Source organism: Onychostoma macrolepis, chromosome 04, assembly GCF_012432095.1.
Source record: "Onychostoma macrolepis isolate SWU-2019 chromosome 04, ASM1243209v1, whole genome shotgun sequence".
In the NCBI taxonomy this organism is placed as follows: Eukaryota; Metazoa; Chordata; class Actinopteri; order Cypriniformes; family Cyprinidae; genus Onychostoma; species Onychostoma macrolepis.
Genome location: NC_081158.1, coordinates 23,959,730 through 23,982,556, shown reverse-complemented (window position 1 = coordinate 23,982,556; position 22,827 = coordinate 23,959,730). Strand labels below are relative to the sequence as shown.

Sequence of the window (22,827 nt, the reverse complement as noted above, 5' to 3'; positions counted from 1 at the left end):
AGTTAAATGAAATGTACTGAAATATTAATTATATTAATATAATAATAATAATAATAAATGAATAAAGATATTTAAATATCTTGTGATATCTGAATATATTAAAATATGATTTTTGTTTTTTAAATTTAACACTGTTTTTCCCCTGATCAGAACATACTTGTGGCCTATTTTGCAGTTAGTATCAGGGGAGTTTTTCTCATTTTCTTTTTCACACACATCAACATTAAGCTGGGTGTGGGAAAACAAGTCAAATGTTTTACACAATGACATTCCCAGCGGCGGGACCCACCATGACTTTGTTCTTGATGTATGAAATAATGGCGATGGTTTCCCAAAAACCTTTGATTTCACCACTTTCACCAGACATGAACGTCAATCAGAGGAGGATATTTAAACAGAGGCAAAACTTGATACCACATAGCAACAATGAATGGCAAAACTTAACATTTGACTGATGATGGTTTGATAACACATCAGGGTGAACAAACACGTGTACATTCACATATAGCACATAGACACAAACTCTCTGTCTCACCCACTCAGAGGCATACAATATCCAGTTTATGAAATTCCAGCAGGAAGCATTGTGTCCAGTCATTATTAATGGTAGCTGACAGAATGATTGCAGTCCTTGTCTTGCATGCTAAATGAAGGACCGTGTTTCCACAAATGTCAATGCACTATGGAAGTGGATGGTATTAAGTTACTTAATCATAAAGGTCTTTTGTGTTGTGTGTGTGCACGTGTGTGTGTGTGTGTGTGTGTGTGATGCCTGGAAAGACATTTCATAGATATTACAGGAAGAATCCATTTAATTAGCAATCTGTGCATTCTAAATCAATTATATTTTAAACAGTTGTATTATTTATGTCCATATGTGTTGTAACAGTTCATACCAAAATATATAATTAGCTCATATGAATCACTTGTTCAAGACGGTTTTCTTTCCTGTGTTTATGTATTTCCTGTATAAACAGGAACTTAGGGTGGGGCATTTCAAAGGGCTCATCCCCTATTTTGTAAAAATCAATAAGATTTAGTTACATTACAGCCATTAACTATGATTTGCTTCTTGCTATTGGTTGCAGAGGGTTTTAGTGGGCGGGACATTTTCATTCTAGAAAACATTTCATTGGATAAAATCTGTGTAGTACAGGATGAGTCATCAATGTCATTCATTCTGTTTTCCCTAAAGAAATATTTTTTAATTTAACATTTAAAAAGTGAATTTTGTAAACATTTAAAAGTAAGAAATTGATATGATGCAAGACAGACTCAAACCTGCTTCTGCTTGAGCTTATGATGCTTATATGTCAGCCCAGCAGCATGGTACCAAAATGAATCAACATATTATTGTGTCTAAACCATCCAAATGGTTCAGGGCCAACATGAAATCCTCTTTCAGACCATTTGATATTGTCCCTGAATGAAGCAAGGACCACCGTCTCAGAGTCAGCAGGCTTGGCAGGTCGAGCCAGACAGATAACACTGTCAGACATTGTCTCTCTAGAGTCTGGAGCGGGTAAAAAAAAAACTTTTTTCCTGGTCAGTGGGTTCACACAGACAGGCAGGCAGACGGCTCCAAAGAAGAGCAAGTTGGCAGAGGTACAACGAATCTAAGTGCTGCCCAGTGCAGAGCAAGGAGAGAGAGAAGGTCAGCCCACTGCATCAGACTCTCTCAAACACGCAGCGAGGCATCAGCACAAAACCCACTGTATTACTTTACATCTAGCCGTCTCACGACACTGGGGGGTTTAATTCATTCATTCTGTAAACAAGATCTTGTGGTTTGAACTCAGCTTACTGTTACTCTCCATTCACAGCTGTTGTGGAGAAGAACCACAGTTAAAGGGTTTATCCTTAAGTACTTACACGCATCAGAAGTGATTGCGTGGCTTCTCTCATATGATACATGACTGTGCATATAAAGTAGGCCTACATTACTAAAAAATTAAATCTCTCCAACTAAAAAATGTTCAGTGACTGAGTCCATCTGAAAATTCTAGTTGGCTGAAACTGCACTCATTAATTTTTGGGTTGATGTTGTGCTGGTCAATAGAGCATTCGTCCTGGACTTAATAAGGCCTTCTTGATACTGACACCTGGTGGCGTGAATGTAGCAGTCATTGTGGAAATGCTGTATTTAAAGGCAGCCCCAAATTATCTATTTTGTGATAGAAAGCAGATAATGACAAAAGATCACAGAGTTAATGCAAATAGTGTCCAGCTGAGCATGTGTTTTCAAAATGGCAGCCTCTATGAGGTAACCCTCTCCGTGTAAAATGTTACAGCTTTTATGGTTACAGATAAGATTCTTGATATGTTAATGTGTATGATTTTAAAAATATTATTTAAAAGTACTACATATTTATATACATGTAAAAGATTTTAAAAACTTTTTAAAAACTTCTCATATTAAATGCATTTAGTTAAACTTAAGAGTGCTTTCCTACTTAAATACATAAAAAAGCACTCTTAAGTTCAACATTAATATAAATGAAATTATATGTAATCACAATGCATTTATGGTAAACTAAAATATATTTTAATACTATTTCAACCGAAACTTGTATGTCATGTGTTTTTATCTGCAATTACACATTTTTAAAATATGAAATTGCAAATTAGTAGATTTAAAATATATTATCCTTTAATGCCATATCAAATAACACACTGTAGTGAAAATTATAATCAAGTACATGTGCTTCAGTATGCTAGTCATCCCATTACAGTAAGTGTACTACTTTAAAAAATGACAAAAGATTATTAAAACTTTTAAATAAAGTACTTAAGTGTGTTGCAAATATAATACACTCTCTTCATTACTATTATATTATCTGCACTTCATTTTCAGAAGGGTGGGATTTGAACCCATGACCTTGAAGTCTGCTAGCACCATGCTGTTCAAGTTAATCTACAGGAACACCATGGTCCTAAAATGTCACTAAAGTCAGCTAAAGTGAAAAGACCTTTAAGGAACTCACCGTTCATTTGGCTTTGCAGAACAGTACAAGTTTGCAATGTTCTTTTCATCCTGTACATACTAATTAGATTCATTGTCCACTGTTGCTCAGCAAATATAGATTTTATTTTACTGCAAATAAGAGGTTGACTCAGTATGATCACTATATATATATAACCTTATTAGTAAACTGGCATTACATAATGATAATGACAAACCCATTTTCTTACTTTAATACATTATAGTTTGTTATCTGAACAATATTTTTACAGTGAAAAGTGCTGTATGGTTAATTCAATTTTGCAAGGGTCAGATTAACTCTCCATGTGCATATTGTAGGAATTGTTTTTCAACAACGCCGCTAACCATTGAACAAATCCTCATCTTGCTGGACGACCCATTGCTGGCATCATCAGTGAACATTGTTGTTTTGATGAAAACATGAGAAAAACAACACAGCAATGTCTGTGCCGCAGTCTAACTCTTTTGCACAGTGAACACTGACCACACACAGCAGGAGGTTGTTGGGTGGTTTCTAAAAGCTTCCAGAACAAGTAATACTGGCCATGTCCCTTCACATTGACTACTGTGTCCCCTCTAACCACTTTTCTGTGAGCGTGTGAGAGAGACTGTACTATGTAAGCACTCCTATTGGCTCATCGTGCGAACTACGAGAAGGTATTAGTGGAGGGAAATCTTCTCCCAAGTCTCAGTGAATGCACTGTCTGTTCATCGAAGCAATGAGAGAGCTCATTCCTCTGAGGTCAGCCAGACCGTACTTTGACAAAACTTACCCAAGAAGCCAGGCTAAGCATCAATCATCTAGACAGGAATTATATCAAATAAATACTCGACAACCCCTTTTCCACGGATTATGTTATTGCAGTGTTTTACACATGTATGCGCTGATGAGTGTGGATAATGTGGTTCGGTTTCTAAATCAAATCAGATCATTTTATTGTCACGTCACCATATACAGCGATGATGGATGAAAGTCTTGGGTGAGTGTTCCAAAAACAATGCAGCGGTGTAGTGACAGATATCAGACCACAATATGCAACGTAATATGTGCACAGCAAAAATATATTGTACATATATTGTACACTATATGCACAATATACTCACAGTACACAGAATATAGACCGATAATCGGTTTGAAGTGATACATTGTTTTATCAGTATCTAATCTAAACTTGGCTACTTTATGGCATAATTTGCACACTCAACAGAAAACAACAGTTTATGTTAAAGCTCCTTATTTAATATACAAAACAAATTTGAAAATAAATTAATAAATTTGCAACTATTTGCACAATATGCAAAATTAATTGATTAAATATCGTTTTATTTTTGCTTCTAGACATCAATGTGTGTGTGTGTGTGTGTTTATTTATTAATTTATTTTCATGTTTGATTTGAGTATTAAATAAGGAGCTTTAATATAACTAAATAATAATATATTAATATAATATAAACTTGTTTTTGTTGAACATGCCAAATTATGCCATAAAGTGTATATATATATATATATATATATATATATATATATGTGTGTGTGTGTGTGTGTGTGTGTGTGTGTAGTCGACCAGCAAAAAATAAAACGACATTTAAAATATAAACATAGCCTATAGAGACACGCGAAAAGAAATCGCTTTGTCTGAAGAAGAAACCATAGCAACAGAGTAAACCGAGCTTGTAGGATTCAAACGGCACTCTGACGTAACAACTGCTGTCATTATTTATCATTTTGTATAAACTGACATATACATATGGCTACCACTACTCAGTGAAAAAATTAAAAATGTAAAAATTAAAAAAAAAAAAACCACTATCATTACATTTTTATAAATATAGAACAAGAACTTTCTGTTTTAAAATCTTTTAGTTGACACTCCTCGCAATTAATATCCTATAGAAATTCATTTAAAAAAGTTCCCTCATATAAAAGTATTGTCAAAGTCTTATGAGAATACAGAGATGAAAAAGACACCGTGCAAATTACGCATGGGAGTGTCTCTGAATTCAACTTCTGTCCCTTTCTAAAAACTCACCACTTTCTCTAACTCTCTTATTCGTTTTCATCCTGCAATGCAATCTTTTCTGTTCTGTTAGTAAGTCCTAGAAAGATCCAAATTCGAGCCTATTCTAAGAAGCAGATGACGTTATTTGACAGGGTGCCCAAAATCCTTAATGAGTAACTTAGCAAGAGGAGAAGGCAAATGCTGCCCCAGCTGTTTCCTGTTGAAAATGTCTCTGTAATGTAGATAAATGTGAGGGATTTTCTCTCCAAATCCGTCTCCTGTTCGCTAAATCTCACTTCTCCACAACGAGCCTGCGCAATGGAACAAAGTCGGAATATTGAGATGTGACATTGCCCGCATCTCATCCTCTTTCTCGCTTTTTAATGACTTCAAACAAGTTCATTTTTGCTGGGCTTTTGCTGGAGACCCAAGGGGATGTCTAGCAGTCATTTCTTCCAGGGGCATTGGTGTGATGTCTTTAAGGTAACTTAACCTATTTCCTTTCAAAGCAAATAGGCACCTTTTTTGATAAGGAACCATTATTGATTTCTGACTGAAGCAACAGACTATAATATAGATCTTATATAAGGACTGAATGATATTTTAAAGACAATTTGCACTCAATTTTAAAATCATTTTAATCAATGATCAATCTGCATCTTTGCGCAATTTGCATGACATTAGACTGTGCATGCAAAAGTATTTCACATTAAAGATCTGACAGCTGTAATATGGGAAACTTTTGAGACTTACGACAGATTGCATGATGTGCATGGTGAGTCATATCATGATGCACCAGGGAGTTCATTTGCGCAGTGCACAAGTCACCAACTTGTATATCACGACCCTTAAAAGTAAATGTTGCTGAGTCGACACGAATAAGGGCTCGGGCAGAAGGTTTTGCAGCATACTTGTGCGTTGTGTGGTTACGCATTATATTCTCTTTATTATGTAAAGTGCTTCCTCTTTGGGTTTGGCGGCTTTGCAGCTTTCCAGTTCCACCTCACGTATCTGTAGGTGAACCACAATGTTTTATCCAAGCAACCCCAAAAATGCACGGTTTACAAAAGCGCTCTTCTTTTACCGGACACTGGGTTCAAGCAGCAGTATCCTATTGGCACGGGGGAGTACTAGGCGCTTCAAAGCGCGCGCTGGAGACACTTCCGCGCGCATTTGTGGAGAAGTGCCTCGAAATAACGTGCTCTGGTTTAGCGAGATTGCGCGCGGATAGAGGTAGGACACTGACTTGTACGGCCACCACAGAAACGGAGTTATACATCTGAATGGGAGTAAATATTCAAGTAAATGCACGCGCGCAAAAGACAGGTGCATTGAAAGGTTCAACTTTTGATAGCATTTTATCGTTTTTTGCGTTTTAGAAGTATCCTCAATATCCAGGCACCTGTCTCTGCAGGCTGTTTGATATTCAAAAGATGTTAGAAACATGAATGATAAGTAGCATCTGTGCAGATAGATAGATAGATAGATAGATAGATAGATAGATAGATAGATAGATAGATAAGAAACACAAGCAAAGAAGGTAGAATACAAGAAAGAAATCAATAAATAAAGACAAAAAATAAATAAGGTAAATAAAGATGCACATTGTCCTTAGTTATATTTCAGTGCATAGATGTAATGTATTTCTGGTTTCCCTCTCTCTGGGATGCAGTGTACCATGCGCTGTCTCTCGTGCACCCACACCCTCTCACTGGTGCTGTGCGTCCTCGCGTTGACTCCCGCGACACTGGAGGCGGGGCCGGAGACGCTGTGCGGGGCGGAGCTTGTAGACACGCTGCAGTTTGTGTGTGGAGACAGGGGCTTTTATTTCAGTAAGTGCACATTTTATTTATTCATCAACTGCTGCTTTTTCTCTTCCTCTCTCTCTCTCTCTCTCTCTCTATCTCCCTCTCTCTCTTCCTCTCTCGCTCTCTCTTCCTCTCTTTCTCTTTCCCCATGCACTAATGCGCCACTCATAAATAAGAAAAGCATCAGTTTTCATGTCTTGCTGTCCAATTTTCCAAAATTTTCCCTCCGTTCTGCTTTTGCTTTATTTGTCTCAGTTATACTGGATAGAAAGTTTACAATCTAAGTAATCTACTGATGCCAAACACTACTTAGGCTACTTGTCAATGCATGTTTTTAGACATATTATGTGCATGATGTTTATATGCTTTTACAAAAAAAAAAATCTGTATATATGAACTTGCCTCAAAAATGACTTATTCACAAATCCCTCACTTTTCAAACCACAGGGGTCCTATTCTGGTACCGTATGTAATCCCCACTTTTCATGATCCAATCACTTTTCAAAGACCAAAAAAAAAAAAAAAAAAGCCTGAAAATATGTCATTATAGAAGTAAAATAGGTTGTGAATTCCACTTCACTTTAGATTATTGTAAGGTGAGCACTTGCAATGCTGAAGAGGCAGCTGAAAGAAATGCTGTGACTGATGCTCGTGTGTTACATTTAAAGAAGATCAGCCAGCTGCTTTGCTCCCAGAATGAGGTTGCTGGAATTTGGCGGACACGAGTAGGCAGGGTAAATAAATGTAGTGCACATCCAACTGAATACGGGGGACTTCCCAAAGAAAACCATTTTGAATCCTAGACTTAAATCTCTCTTTTTCCACAAGCCATGAGAACTGCTGAGTCTTGGGTTGTCCCAATCAGCAGTAGGAGAGATTCAGGAGTTCTAGACCTTGATGGGACTTGCTTTTTACACTTTGTTCATACACTTTGTGGACTCACTTTTCTTATCGAGCATGCAGTTAATTGAAATTTATTCTGTAATGTTTATTTTTCAATTAATCTGACAGGGTGATCTATTTGCGTACTAATAAAATAACAATATAAATCGTTTTTAATGACCTTTCTTTCCACATTTAATGTGAAATCAATCAATCAATTCATGAAACATTGGATTAAAGTGACTTTTCACCCAAAAATGAAGATTCTGTCATTATTTAATGACCCTCAGATCACTTTTTTCCATTTCACACAAAGTAAAATATTTAGCAGAATGTGCAAACTGCTCATCTCAAATGATGATTTGTACATTTAAAAGGTTTCATGCTGAATGGTTCTACCACTGACATTACTTCAGCCACATTTTAACAGCAGCATGTAGAATAGCATATGAGTTCCAAACAACATGGGACTGTATCTTTAAGGACAGGTAGTTTGAAAACTCAAACTGCATAACTATTTTGCAATGTCTACTAAGCAGTAACTAGATCAAAAAGTTTCTAATCTTAGACTATTTGTAACTTCCTGAAAAATCAATTGTCCTGTCTATGACATTCACTTTCAGTGTACCAAATGAGACTAGTTACATCACCATGTGCAGCTATGATGTTTTAAACTTTAGCACATATATATTGTTATCTGTATGAATTACCCGATGAGATATTTACGATGTGCAAATGGCTCAAGGAAGCATGAGAGTCTCGGGCCACTGATGATGACGTATGAAGTGATTATTTTGACAAGTGGACAGAACCCACTGATTCTGTGGAGACACATTTTATTCACTTACTTTAAGAGCGAAGCGAGATTGAACTTCAAGTTAGAGTTGACATTTTAAGTTTCCAGTCAACAACATTTGAGCTTTTAGTGGTCACAAAGGAGCTGGCTGGATCGCTCATGGCTGTCAATGGGCATGTGTTTGTTTTGTCAGTACAGAGCCCAAAATAAATATGTTTATGCTAATCTGAACTTTCCATGAAATTATTGCATCAGCATGACAGATTCGGTGAAGAGCAAATAGATGATTTTATATAGATCATTTGACTTTGACCTAGTATGTAGTACAAAAACGGGGTTCATTTCTTACAGTATGTACCCCGACAACCCCATCTTTTTAACTCTTATTATACTGTATATCATTATTGTATATCTAAACCTGTGTTTTTGTTTGTTTTGTTGAACAAAAACCTGTTTTTGTTGGGGGGTTTTCTAAACCTGTTTGTTTTGTTTTGTTTTGTTTTGTTTTGTTTTGTTTTGTTTTGTTTTGTTTTGTTTTGTTTTGTTTTGTTTTGTTTTGTTTTGTTTTGTTTTGTTTTGTTTTGTTTTGTTTTGTTTTGTTCTCCAAAGAATTATTGTCACTTCTATAAAGAAAACAACTTTGATGGGCTGGCCTCAAACACATGAATCCAATAATAAATAAACTGGATTTATATATGTGGCAATTAGCATTGTGTTCAGTGACAGCTGCAGTGCAGCCCATCTCGCCAGTGCCCTTACTGCCAGTGGAACTCCACTCACATTTCAAAACTTCAGATTTCATTATCTTGATAGAATGGCCTACGACTTGGAAAATACTACTCGGTGGAAATTTTTTATTGAAACAAAATGTGGCTTTTTGAAGACACAGTGAAGAGGACGACACAGAAGAAGAAGAAACTGACAGTGCAGTCATTTTTTTCCCCAATTGTTAGCCTGACCTAGAAATCCTCAGTTGTCTTTGAAATGCCTCAGTGTCAGCCTTATCCCACATTGTCTTGGGTTATTGGAAAGGAAAGGGGCTCCAAAACGATGGATGCAGATCTAGAGTACATCATTCTGTTTTTTTTTTTTTTTTTTTTTTACAAAGAACACCTCGTGGCCAGGACTGTTTGTGTTGACACAAAGCTGCCCTTTCCCTCCATGGCTGTGTAGTCTTTTCCAGCAAATCACCTCTGATGTCTGCCAACAGGCTGAACGTGCACATCATGATGCATTCCCCAGACACAAACATACTGGGAATGCGGAAAGTTTTGGCTCAGTATGCGCTGTAAAATCACAATTTGTCCAGAGGTGGGTGCAAGTCTCCTCTCACACATTTGGAAGGACCTCTAATGATCTGGCACTTCAGGATGACAGGTGAACTTCTGCTGAAGGTTGCCTCGTTCAGAATTATGTGAATCCTGGATGGAATTATGTTGCATTCGAGTCATGTCTGGACATGCTGTGCTTTCAAGTGATTTTGGTCAGAATAAAATGTACTTTATGGACTATTTCATATATCTTTTTCACTTCTTGACAAAACAGGAAGCTTTTTAGTGCAAATGCAAGACAATTAAGAGCAAATAATGCACATTAGGTATGTAATTGATGCTTTTAGCTATGTATTTTATCACTCCTGTGCTGCCATGGAGAATTATAGGAAACAGAATTTGGATGCACAAGCTTGTGGCCTTATAAACCAGCTGAATAAATAGCATTTCTGGCCAGCTTTATTGCTATTCTTCATCAACAGAGCACAAAATGCCTGTAAAGTAAATTGTACCACCAGCATTTATAATTACGACATGTATGATCAGTACCAAAGAATTTTTGTCCATAATTCTTTAATTGATATCAGCTCAACTTAGAAAGTCTGGCCAATTACAACTCTATCATGGTTTTCATATGCCATCAACTTGCAAATACTTCCAACATAAGTAGTATTATTAATCAATCGGTGATGAAAAGATTGCAGGTCATCTCCTCTCAGTAGCAAAGACCGCAAAACAGAATGGAAGTTCTGTCACAAACATCACTGATAGGACCACTTTTCAATTCCGTTTGTCTGGTTTCATTATGTTTGAAGCAGCTGGAGAGAAGAACACATCAACAGCACACAGTCAGGCTTGGCTCTTGTCCTAGAGCAGCACCGGATTATGGGGGATTACAGGATGATCAGGATGATCAGGATGCCCCTTGCCCCCTGCCCCCCTCCCCCCCGTTGTTCTACTGGACACAAACAAGTTGCAGAGGGCACTGGGTATTCTGGGTTCAACACTTTATAAGCATTGGCTGAGTCTGAGTTACAAGACACGCAGACAAAAAGAGTTCTCACTAAGACTGCATCTAGAAACACGTGCCTATTTGGATTTTTGAGCCAAGTGCAAAAATCAACTATTTTTTCCCATTCACAAATCTTTATTTAGTCAATCCAATTGAATTTTACCTGTAGATCATTTGCTCTAAAAGGAAACTTCTGTCATCATATTCCCACCCTCCTGTTGCTCGAACCTCACATGACCTTTGGAGAAAAATTGTTATTACTTTTAAAGGGGTCATGAACTGCCTGTTTTTATTTTTATTGTACTGTTCTCTGAGGTCCACTTATAACGTTATCAAGATTTTTACCTCACAAAACATAAATTAGAAGTAATAGGCTATTTTCTGTCCTGTTTTTAACTCCCTCATCAGAACGCTCTGTTACTCACACTTGTGTGAGTACTATCGGATCCAATATAGTCGGCATAGCATCTTCTTTCAGTTTCACTCTTTCTGAAAATCCCACGTCGAATTGTGTCTTGTTTGTAAACGAATCTGCGGTGAAATGAAGTGAACAAAGGACCTAGTTCTTACTGACGAGGTCTGGAACTTAATTAAAAATAAAGTTCATCCACTCTTTCCTAACATTAGGATCAGAAGGAAGGCAGTGCAAACACTGTTTTTCCACAACTTGTCACTGCACAGCATCTTGTTTTCTTCAGAGCCATCTTTATCATTTGGTTTCTGCATAGACCTGTGCATTCGCCTCTCTCATAAATACTGCATATTTGGGTGTCGGTGGGTGGGGCTAAACAGGCAGCGATGTAGAAGCAGGCATTGATCTTTTTCTGTGGAGGCGGTGCTTATCCACACTATTACATCATAGACTTGAAAACTCCAAAAGCTGCAGTTTTTGGCTTCAATATAAGTTGTTTTTAGACTATCAAGAAAGTTTTGAGCACTGAAACTTACAGGATGTTTTTATAGTACAGTGACCTCTTATATGTCAAAATATCAAGGCAATTTTGGTCTTTTTGGAATCTTATCTATCTATCAAACAGAAACAAAAATATTTAAAAATTAATTTCTATTAATGTATAACAGCAAAACACCGTGGTTAAAACATTTAAAATCATTTTGACAAACAGCAAACCATTACTTGGCTGCTGACAACCTTTAAACACCACAAACAGTTCCTATTCAGTTGTTAATGTCCTCAAGAGCCAACATCTCTGCATAATAAACAGTGGCAAAAAGAGCCAAGAGACAAAAAAAAAAAAAAAACATTTGGAAGGAAACTTCATCTTACTATAAACTCTTTGTGGTACCATTGATAAAGAGGTAGTTTCCAGGACTATAGCAGCTTTCATAGTCTCCAGTGAACAGTAAACTTCCTGACACTATGCAGGCAGCATATGGCAGCAGCTCCATGAACTCCCTGTTCTTTAATAACCTAAGCATGGCTATAAAACTCAGCTTCTTTCCAGCGGTGTTCCTCATTGGAATGTACATGTTCTGATGCATGATGATGTTTAGTTGGAAGCAAAGGTGTCTACCCAAAGGTGTTAGGACACATTTGTGCGTTAACATTTGTGCGTTTTCAACACTGAAGCAGGCGGCACATTATTCTTAATCACCGTGATAGAGATATGTGCTTTGCTCAGGTTTCACAGCTCTCTCACAATGTTGTGAATGGATTGATGGTTTTTCTGGGGGAGGGGATGGAAGACTGTCAGCTGAGCTGATAGATAATCTATCCCACAATGCAACAATCTTCAATAAATGCATGACCTAATCTGAGGACAATTTATATGGATAATTAAAAACACAAAAGATTGTTACTAATCTGCTTGTTTTACTGATAAAAAGAACAAAATATGAAAACAGGCCTGCAGAAGAGTGTTGGTTCATAGATGATCTAACAATAATACCTTATTTAAGGATTACAACTTTGACCTCTTAAAATTCAGCACTTCAAATCTCTGAAAAGCCATTTAAACCGATTATACTGCATTATAAGATGTGCTTTTGTTGTATATTGCATCTCTTGGGCCACCACTCAATGGATTTCCTGAAGGTCATAAGAGCTATTTTGACAAAAACAGCAGATGTTAATTTTGGGAGGTTTTTTTGTTTTTTTTTAGAAACAGATTAGAAAATCATCCAGAAAACAATTTGACCAGCTTGTAACAACCCGACTGATCGGTTTACTGCAAGATAAGTCTTGTTTTTTTGTGTGTGTGTCACTTGGACTGTGTTTTATATGGCGAATACAAATACAAATGGACACCTGATTCAGATAGGAACATTTGATATTTTTTGTTATTTTTAGCATATGCTATAGTTGGTTTAGACATGGTATAAATGCCACGAAACTCTAAATTATCTCTAACTAAGCTCAAATCTATAAGGTCACTGTTTCAATGAGGCAACTTGAAGGACATCAAAAGTGTCCAGTGTGTGAACACAATTCTACCATTACATTGTCCTACATAAAACTCTCAAAACGACCCAACTATATTGAAAGATAACAGCGCCCCCTAATCTCCCAGAAGTGTTCGGCACCCAAGTGTCTGCAGGGATGCATGTTTGTCAGAATTAGAGCACCTCTCTTTCCAAAACAACGCTGTCAGAGCGCAGCAAGTGGAAGGCAGAAGTTAATGCATTTTGTCAGCACTGGCAGCCCTGCGAGCCAAGAGCTATTAACTCTGAAAGGGAAAGGCATTTCCTCCTTGTAAATGCCATATTAAATTATTATTATTATTATTTCATTTGGTAACAGGGAAAAGCCTATCGGAGCTATATTGCTCTAGGTGAGTGGCGACTTGTAAATGGAGAGTGGGATATTTTTTTAAGGCCACCGGGAGATTGGCGACATGGAGAAAGAAACATTAACTTAGTCAGGTGTCTAAGCGCTACCTTTAACATAAATCCGTTCGGGATCAGACAACCCAAATCCTGAATTCTACACATGTACGTAATCGTTAAACGTTATGTCTAGGGCATAATAGTGCATTGACCTCATTGAGAGCACACAAAATTTGTAGCTTCATGTTCTTTCACATGGGTAATTATCACCTAGTTTAGCAGCGGCATTAACAACCACTCTGGGAAAAGCTCACAGTTCATCCTGGAACATCATTCTTCTCAACAGAGCAGGGAGTTTTTCTCCATAGGTTAATTTGACCCTCACAAGGGCCGGATTTTGCCTCCCAAACCAGCAGTCAAGTTGAAACTGCAAAACGTGATATTCTCAACATTTCGGTCAGTGTGACCTCCATTTAACTGGGGGGCTTGCCAAGAAGGGTCCGCTCTGTGCAAAGCAATACCCCGTAAATTTCACGCTGAAAAAATTCATGTCATTAACACGCCCATATATCTGAAGAATCACAGCTACGGTCTGGCTGCTGCCCTAAGCTATTATAGCACTCATGACCGGGCTTTTAGCCACAGGTTACTACCGAAAGTTTTAGAGATTTAGTGTTTCAGAGCATGACCTTGCAGGCTGTAATTGTTCTTCATGAGCTGGTGCCATGCCAAGAATAAAATGGATAAAGGGCTTGAACTCAATGTGATGACAGGCTTTATTGAACGTACCTACGGACAAAATTTGAGCATGCTATTAAGTCCTGGCCTTCCCCCACAGCAGAGATTTAGGAGTGCTTTCACTTTTCGTATGCGTATCTTGCCCTCCAAAAGGTTATTTATGAATGTTATTTCTATGCATCCAACAGGCAAACCGACAGGATATGGGCCTAGTTCGAGACGGTCGCACAATCGCGGCATCGTGGATGAATGCTGCTTTCAGAGCTGTGAGCTGAGGCGCCTCGAGATGTACTGTGCGCCTGTAAAGCCCGGCAAATCTCCACGATCCCTACGAGCGCAACGGCACACAGACAGTCCCAGGACAGCAAAGGTGTGCAGCAATGCTGATGATGACAGAACTAACCCTTCGCTAAGCTCGCTTAGCTTGGCTAATGTCATTTGCACCGCAAAAAAAAAAAAAAGTCTTTTTGTCTTGTTTTCCATTAAAAAAGTTGATATTATGAAGCAAAATAGAAGAAAATGTGTACTTCCGTCTCATCGAGATTTACGCAAAGATTAGCAAAATCCCTGTGCCAATATTGTAAGCTTTGCTACCATAACTTTTACCATATTTTTTTATTAAAATTCAAAACGCACAGGATTTCGTCCAACTTACATTAAAGAAAGGTCAAAAATAGATGGTGGACGGATGCTTAAGTATAATTGGTCAGTACCATTTTAAGGCAGGGCTTAGCAAAGGGTCAACAGAATGTTTGACACAATTGTTCATTTCTGTAAAGCCTTGTGATGGATAATAGTTTATGAATACATAACGGTGATTGCAGAATTACTGACTAATTTGGTTGACAAAATGTCATATGAACTTTATTGATTGTGTTCCCCTGCAGAAACCTATATCTGGACATAGCCACTCTTCCTGTAAGGTAAGTCTTCCCTCAGTCTGAAAATTAGCCATAATTAGCATGAAGCTGCTTGAATGCTCATGTAATTGCATTCAAGATTAGTGCATTTTCCGACATGGAACTTGTATTAAAGTAATAGTTCACCAACATAAAAATTCAGTCATTTACTCACTCTTATGTCATTTTTAAACCTGTTTGACTGACTTTCTGGTAAATTTCTGAGCTCAAAAAGGACCAAAAACATACCATAAAAGTGGTTTCCACAACTTGTACTCTATGTTAAAGGGCTTCTAAAGCTTTGTGTGAAAAACAGAGCAAAATCTAAGCCATTATTTATCCATCCTAACTCTTAATATGGATGTCCAAACAAAACATTCTTTTGAGTCACATCTTCAATCCACTGATACAATTCACAATACCAGAATGATTCATTCACAAAACAGCCTGATACAATTCTCATGTTTAAAACATTGACTCAGTGATCCAGTTGGAATGGGTGACAGCTCACTAATGGGAAAAATCAGTGAATAATGGCTTACATTTTCTGTTTATCGCACACAGAGTTGGAATATAGCACACAAGTTATACGGACCACTTTTAAGATACTTTCACATCCTTTTTGAAGCTTGAAAGCTCCAATCCTGCAATAGCATGGTAAAAACTGACAGGCACATTCTTCAAAATTTCTCCTTTTGTGTTCCACTCAAGAAAGAAAGTCATATGGGCTTGAAACAGATGAGTAAAATGACAGAATTGTCATCTTAGAGCTCAGCAAATAATGCTGGTACATTGTGCTGTGATACATACGTAAGGAAAAAACAGCTCTTCCCTCACCCCCGCTGCCCAAATGTGGGCCATCCTTTTAAGTGCTCTCAGTCGTCCTCTCTCGAAAAAGAAAACCATTAGCAAGTGAACTGCCTAAGTGGTTTTTGTGGTAGACCTGCATGTGCTCTCCACAGACATATTTCTGCACCCATACGTCATGCACTGGAAGCCGAATCTAAGGTCACCTTGGATGTCTGCATGCTGAGTTCAGAGCCTGGCCCTTCACACCGGCCTTTGCATGCGGTTTCATTCCCAGCTCGTGAATTACACTTATTAATCTTGCTGCGGTGAAACCTTTGATGTGTTGCTTTGACAGTAGATTTCCTCAGCATTATGAAATAACACTCCGTTCACCAAACAGCTGTGTTGTTATGGGCAGCAGCAGCCGTTCTGCTCTCATTGAGTCGGCTTTCTGCGTTACTTCTCATCATCTAAACTGAAGCTTACTGCCTTTCTCTTTCTTATTTTCAGGAGGTTCATCAGAAGAACTCGAGCCGAGGAAACACAGGGGGCAGAAACTATCGCATGTAGAGGACAGTAGGGCGAATGGCTGAGAGAGACAAGTGAAACCGTTGGACAGCGGAAAACGAGAGTAAAAAAAGACCGTGGTCTTCCAGGGACGTGCTCCACTGTAAAAAACATAACAAAACAAACAAAAAACCCCCCAAAATACTAAAAATACAATTTAAAAAACAACAAGATACTGGATACTGTTAAAGCCCCATGTTAAGACAAACAAAATCTGATGATTTCCATACACTGCACCATTCCATACTGGGGGAAAATACTAAATTAGCTGCTAAAAAAGTCAAATGATAACGGTTTATCCTCTTCGTGTGAACAGTTGCACCTAATGGATGCCGAAAGCTTTTTATAGTGGCAAAATATTAATGTTTGCGGGCACAGAAAGGAGTGAGATCACGGACCGTGATGACAAGAAAGGCTGTCAAGCCCGTTTGGAACCCTTGCAAACCCGAACTACGGCTGCACAGAGAGATGACGTATAAAATACAAATCAGTCTTTTCGTATTTGAATCGTTGTGCAAGACCAGATCAAGGGGGATTATACAAAAGCCTTATGCAGATGTGCTGAGGTGCTCTAGAGAACACATTTAGGATTGATGAAACATGACCTACATCCTGCAAAACACCTTGTGTGTGTTTTTGTTTTTTTATTGTGTGTGAGGGATCTTTGCTTCTTTTTTAAAATAATTTTAAATGCATGGTTTACCTTCTTTAGAAAATGGGAGGTGAAAGCCATTCACTCGAACAGTTATCCGCATGCATTTACACCAGTGTATCAGCACGCACAGGAAAGACAGAGGGATTACAACAGAAACCACAACAGATGCAAAAAATTACTAGCAATTGTAACATATACCATCAAGAAGAACTTAATCTGGTTTAGCAGCTACTGTTTATGAAATATTATCTTTACAGCGAAAGACTGGTGACATGACTGCAACTCACTAGCTGTATTAAAAGGATATTTCGCCCAAAAATTAAAATTGTGTCATTTACTCATTTTTACTTTACCCTCCCATGGGTTTACTTACACTATGACATTTTCAGTCCATTTCTGATGCTCATTTCTTCTGGGTAAAAGGCAGTTGTGATAATACAGCCTTATGGCTCATATGTGACCATTTTAAACCATCACATAATTACCTTTTTTATTTTATTTTTAGTTCACTGAAGCGGAAATGGGCTTATATAAAGGTGAAATTTATCACTGAATATTGATTTAAATTTCTGGATTGCAGCGCACCAGTCATTTGGAATTCTGTTTTATTTGCATTTACTGTCCTTTTTGAAGCTTTACAGACGTGGTCGCTATAAACTATGATTGTACAGCAAATATTAGAAAAAAAAAAAATTCTCATTCTGAAAAAGAAAAATACCAGAACACAGGTTCATAAAAATGACAGAATGTTCTGTTTTTGGGTGAATTATCCCTCTACACCCCAGTTTAGGCCGTTTTTACAGTCCCTCTGCATGGTGATTTCCTCTTTTCTGACCCCAATGGATCACGTCAACCCACACTGTTTACTCTGTATCTATACTCAACCTATATTAACCTTTGCATTCTCTAACCATAATCGTATGTGATGGCATCATATAGCGGAACCATATAAAAGATCAACCCACTGTATAATGGTGCTATTTTGTAGTTTGTTACTTGCAGGGGTTGACTGAAAACATGAAGCTCTATGTTGGAAGTCTTCCCTTTTGCACAGCCTTGTGGCCACCATTGTAATAATATTCTTTTATTTTTATTTTTAAGCTATTTCAATAAGGTTACAGTGTAAGCGAGCGAAAGTATTTTTGTGAGCTGTGAATGCATGGAAAGAGGAAAAAATGTGGTCCGAGATGGTTAATTGCTGTTTTTTTTTTCTCTACGGTTTTTTAATTATTATTTTTGAAACAATAACGTCCCTATGCCAAAAAACTTGACAGAGTACTGTGAACTGCAAATGTCCAACATTACCAAGATTTTGACCATCACAAAGTAGCTTTTCATGCGCACTACATTCATTTAGACATCCTGGCACTGATTCTACAAGTCAAGTATTTGTAACTGGCAAGGAAATGGCGCAGTTTTCAGTGTAATACAGACACAGTTACAGTACAATTCAACCAGTTAGTAACAGTGTAATTTGGCTAACACTGTACGACTCTATTCAGGACTATTGTTTTTCCTTTTCACTTGCCTATGTTTTTACTTATCAATATATCTGGGAAGGTTTAATAGGAAAATTGCACCAAAATGAAGTAAATTACACCATCATTGTTATGAAGAAAGGTTATGTTTTAACTAGCAGCACGTTAACCGTTCGAAGATAAATCATCTATAAACAAGATGATGCAGAAGGATAACATTTTCAGAAAGGTAACTATCCATTTCTGGACAACCTAAATTTGGGTCTTAAAGTGTTTGTACTCTTGAACTGGGCAGTATGCGTTTTATATAATCTCAATCTGAATTAAGAAACAATAGAATCATGTAGAATCATATGCAATAGCCACCCAGAATGTCTATATAATGTGCACAAGTTTGATGTAATAGACCTCCAGCAAAAGGTCCTCACATAATACCAAAGACTTTGAATATTTAAGGTTGGTTGGTTTTGGATTTGTGGCAAATATCATGTGCAGCACTAAAGATAAAAACATTGTGCTTATTTTGAAGTTGTTCTGTTTTCATTAAATTGAATGTAGGATTTAAGACTGCTGCGGAGATTTGCGGCACTTTGCTTGAGTTTGATAGTTGTCATCAGAACATAAATCCAGAGACAGAAACAGATACAAGAAAGAACAAATATTAGAGGATTCTGGGCATTGATCATTAAAGCATTCGTTTGATCGTGAGGCTTTACTGGTGCTCAATTGCTTTCTGTACAAAATATGAAAATACTGACAGATTGTTCACCGTTCCTGCTGAATAAACCACTTGTCAAAACCTAACGTCTCAAAGAGTGATTATTACCATAACAGGAGCTATACTTTTTAGTTGCACAACAGCCATGAACCAATATTTGTTGATTATTTGACAGTTTCAAGGGGGAGGGGCTTCTTGTTTATTGAGAGCATTTGATCAGGGACAAAAATCTGTTAGTGCAGGATGAGTCATCTATTCATCTGTTTACCCAGAAGAAAAATACTTTTTTGTCAACTCAAAGCTAACACACAGACTAAAAGTCAGTCTTTCAAGCAGAGAAGCAATGTTTCTGCCCTTTGCAAAGCACCTCGAATTATAAAAGATAATAAAGGTATAGCATTTGCCAAGCTGTACATTAATGCCCATTCACCGCATAACAAAGTGATACTTCCTAAAATATGACATGTTCCGCCAAGACAAACAAATCAGGCTGTGGCTGTACTGACAAAAAAAAGAAAAAGCTGCACATTCAGCTCTTTCTAGGAGGCACTCGGTGACGGGACAAAGCTCTTGCAATCTGTCAGCACTTTTTAATGGATATATAGTGGAACAATCAAGCCTTTTAATAGATAAATTGGCCACCTGGCTTAGGTTCAGGAGACATAATTTGAAATGTGGAGCAGGCGACTGGCAAGCGTTGTCTTTATGGTATTTTTAATATTTTTTCATCCATTTTTCTTGGTAATACCAAATCAATTATTATGCCCAATTAGATAAATTACAGTCTGCAAATTATTTTGGATTCTCAGCAAAACCTGAGAAACCATTGAATAACCTTTCTAAGAATTGTAATAGATTATTCAAACCTGAACTTTGTCTGAACAAAAAATACATTATAAATGTGAGATGAGAGTGAGTGAGATGAGAAATGTAAGTCATTATACACTGAAATAAAAATAAAATAAATAAAGCTAAACTAATAAAATTACAAAAGCACAGAATAACTTAAAATGAAAATACCAAAATAAAAGCTAATTCAAAATATAATTAATACTACAATAGCATACAGTATAAATAATACTAAAATAACTGAGCAAATTCTGGCATCACTAGCAAACACAAAACTATAGAAAACTATACAATGGCTTCAGACTTGAAATACAGTCATTTGAACCACTGTTATAATGCTTTTTGACATTTTAGGAGCTTTAGGTCACCGCTGTTCTCTATTTAGAAAACAATCTGCATGGATATTCTTCTAAACATCTCCTTTTGTGTTCCCTAAAGTACGTTTGGAAAAAAAAAGACAGTTTTTAAGTCACTTTTGTAAAGAAAACAAAAAAGGCCGCCAAAAACAAACAATCAGTAGATAATGCACTTCCAAACCACACTCCACAAAAACACTCAGTGTTCTTTGACTCCTATTAAATCTTGCAATGTTCCAACGACATTCTATTCTGTTATGACAACAGCAATGCACATTTCTTACACATATGACACGCCAATACCACCATTCCATATGCCATCCAGCAATGTAACCAAGGACAGCTGTTTGAAGGCAGCAGCTTCCCATCTGCTGGTCAGTTTTAGAGGGATTCTAGCTAAAAAGCAAGCTTGTGTATTTTCCCCAGACCGGGCCTACAGTAGCTCTCCGAGTGCCGAGTGCATCTAAGGACACGGTTCCTGGACCTAACCCTGAAACTGAAGCTCTGAGCCCATTCAACTTACGTTTGCTATTGTCTTCTCAATGACCTTGTGGTCTAATTCAGCTCTTTTTTACCATTTCCTAAACTTCCCCGCAGTAGTTTCAGAAGAAAAAGAATTAATGTAGGGCTAAAAAGCCATCTTTGCTCTGCTAATGAATACAAGGCATGAGTTAGCCTGCTGGAACGGATGGTGCATGAAGATTTGCAATAATAAATAATTAAATTAAGCATTCGTTAGGGAGCAGCAAGTATTTAAACGCCGTCTTGACAGTTTTTTTTTTTTTTTTTTGGACAGGTGCACTGCAACATCTGGCAGTTTTACAATATGGACTTGAACAACCATTGATGAAACGTATCACATTCATTTCAAACACCATGTGTTCAGAAATCATAATCAGATTCAGGTGTGTACTGGAACTTGACCGCTTTCTGTTGTTTGGTTTACTAGACAAATAAGTGACAGACTGTCAGTTCCACAATCAAACACAAGCTGTAACACTTTCTAACAAATGCAGCTGTGCTTTTGATGAAAGGACAATGAATATGTGGAAAACAGATGTTCTTGTGTGATTGAAAGTTATACAAGATGATTTGCACTGGTAAACAGACAGCTAGTAGGCTACAATGCATAAATGGTGACAGCCTATTGAAATCCTCAAACAACAACAATCCTCCCACATTCTTCCATGGTGTCTCTTACTATTCATTTAGCCTATATACAGTACATAATACACAGCCTGGCATTTAAAATGACAACATGAAATCAATCCAATTGCTGTTATTGTTAACTAAGACTAAAATAGTTTTTGTTCATTGAAATTAAGCTGAAATGAAATAAAACATCAGATGAACAACTTAAATTTAAAAACTACTATTAAAACAAATTGACAATGTAAAGTTCAAAATATTAATATTATAACACATAAATACTTAAATAACACTACCTAATACACATACCTGATCTTATTTGTGATTCACATATGCACCAAACAAACATAAAATAAAATATTCATCCATTTTTCTCTGCCTTTGAAATGACTTTTCTGCTAACCAAACAAGTGGAAGACCAAAAACAATCCATCCGTTCATCCAACCAACAAACAGTCCTACAGTAAAAACAGTTTGCAGTTGCATTTGGTGCCACTAGTGATGTAAAAATTAATTTACAATAAAATCAAATCCTGATGAATAAAATCAAGTGCTACATTATGTTGCATATCCTGTTGACCCTGACATTTGTTGCTTCATTCAGATTAAATGAATCGTGAAAACCATTTCATGCTTTTAAAAAGACATGGAGTATTATCAATTAAGAGAACAAAATACACAGATATCAAATATTAATAACCCAAACGCAACATACAGTCAACATACAACACTACACATGTACAAGAGGTAGCAGGCGACATCCACGCCCCAACACGCTCCCTTTCACCCTCTACCTCTAGATCACTCCCTCCCTCAGCAGTGGAAATTCACTGGGAGCTGATTGTGGCAAGAGTGTTGGCTCAGCTGCGAGCTTTAAGAACCCATGATGTCAGACCCATATTTTCCTTGGAGAGTTTCTCATCAGCTGCATTGTTCCTGGAAACCATGGTCTGTTCTCTGGGCAACAAAGAAGCCAACCCCATCTCGGTCCACCATGGTCCCGCTTGAGCCCCCATTGGCCCCTTTTGCCCTGAACCCATCATTTACTACACCATCAAACAACAGACGAGTAAAGAAAATAATCTGGTAACTT

At 37.3% G+C, this 22,827-nt stretch overlaps 1 protein-coding gene across 1 annotated transcript; it reads left to right on the top strand.

The window, feature by feature from the left end:
- Window positions 1–5,188: 5,188 nt before the first annotated feature.
- Window positions 5,189–19,446, top strand: igf1 (insulin-like growth factor 1). Its single transcript, XM_058773854.1, has 5 exons — window positions 5,189–5,466; window positions 6,656–6,815; window positions 14,463–14,644; window positions 15,162–15,197; window positions 16,473–19,446. The coding sequence occupies exons 1-5, from the start codon at window positions 5,419–5,421 to the stop codon at window positions 16,530–16,532; spliced, it is 486 nt and encodes a 161-aa protein (XP_058629837.1). The 5' UTR covers window positions 5,189–5,418; the 3' UTR covers window positions 16,533–19,446.
- The last annotated feature ends 3,381 nt before the right edge of the window (window positions 19,447–22,827 follow it).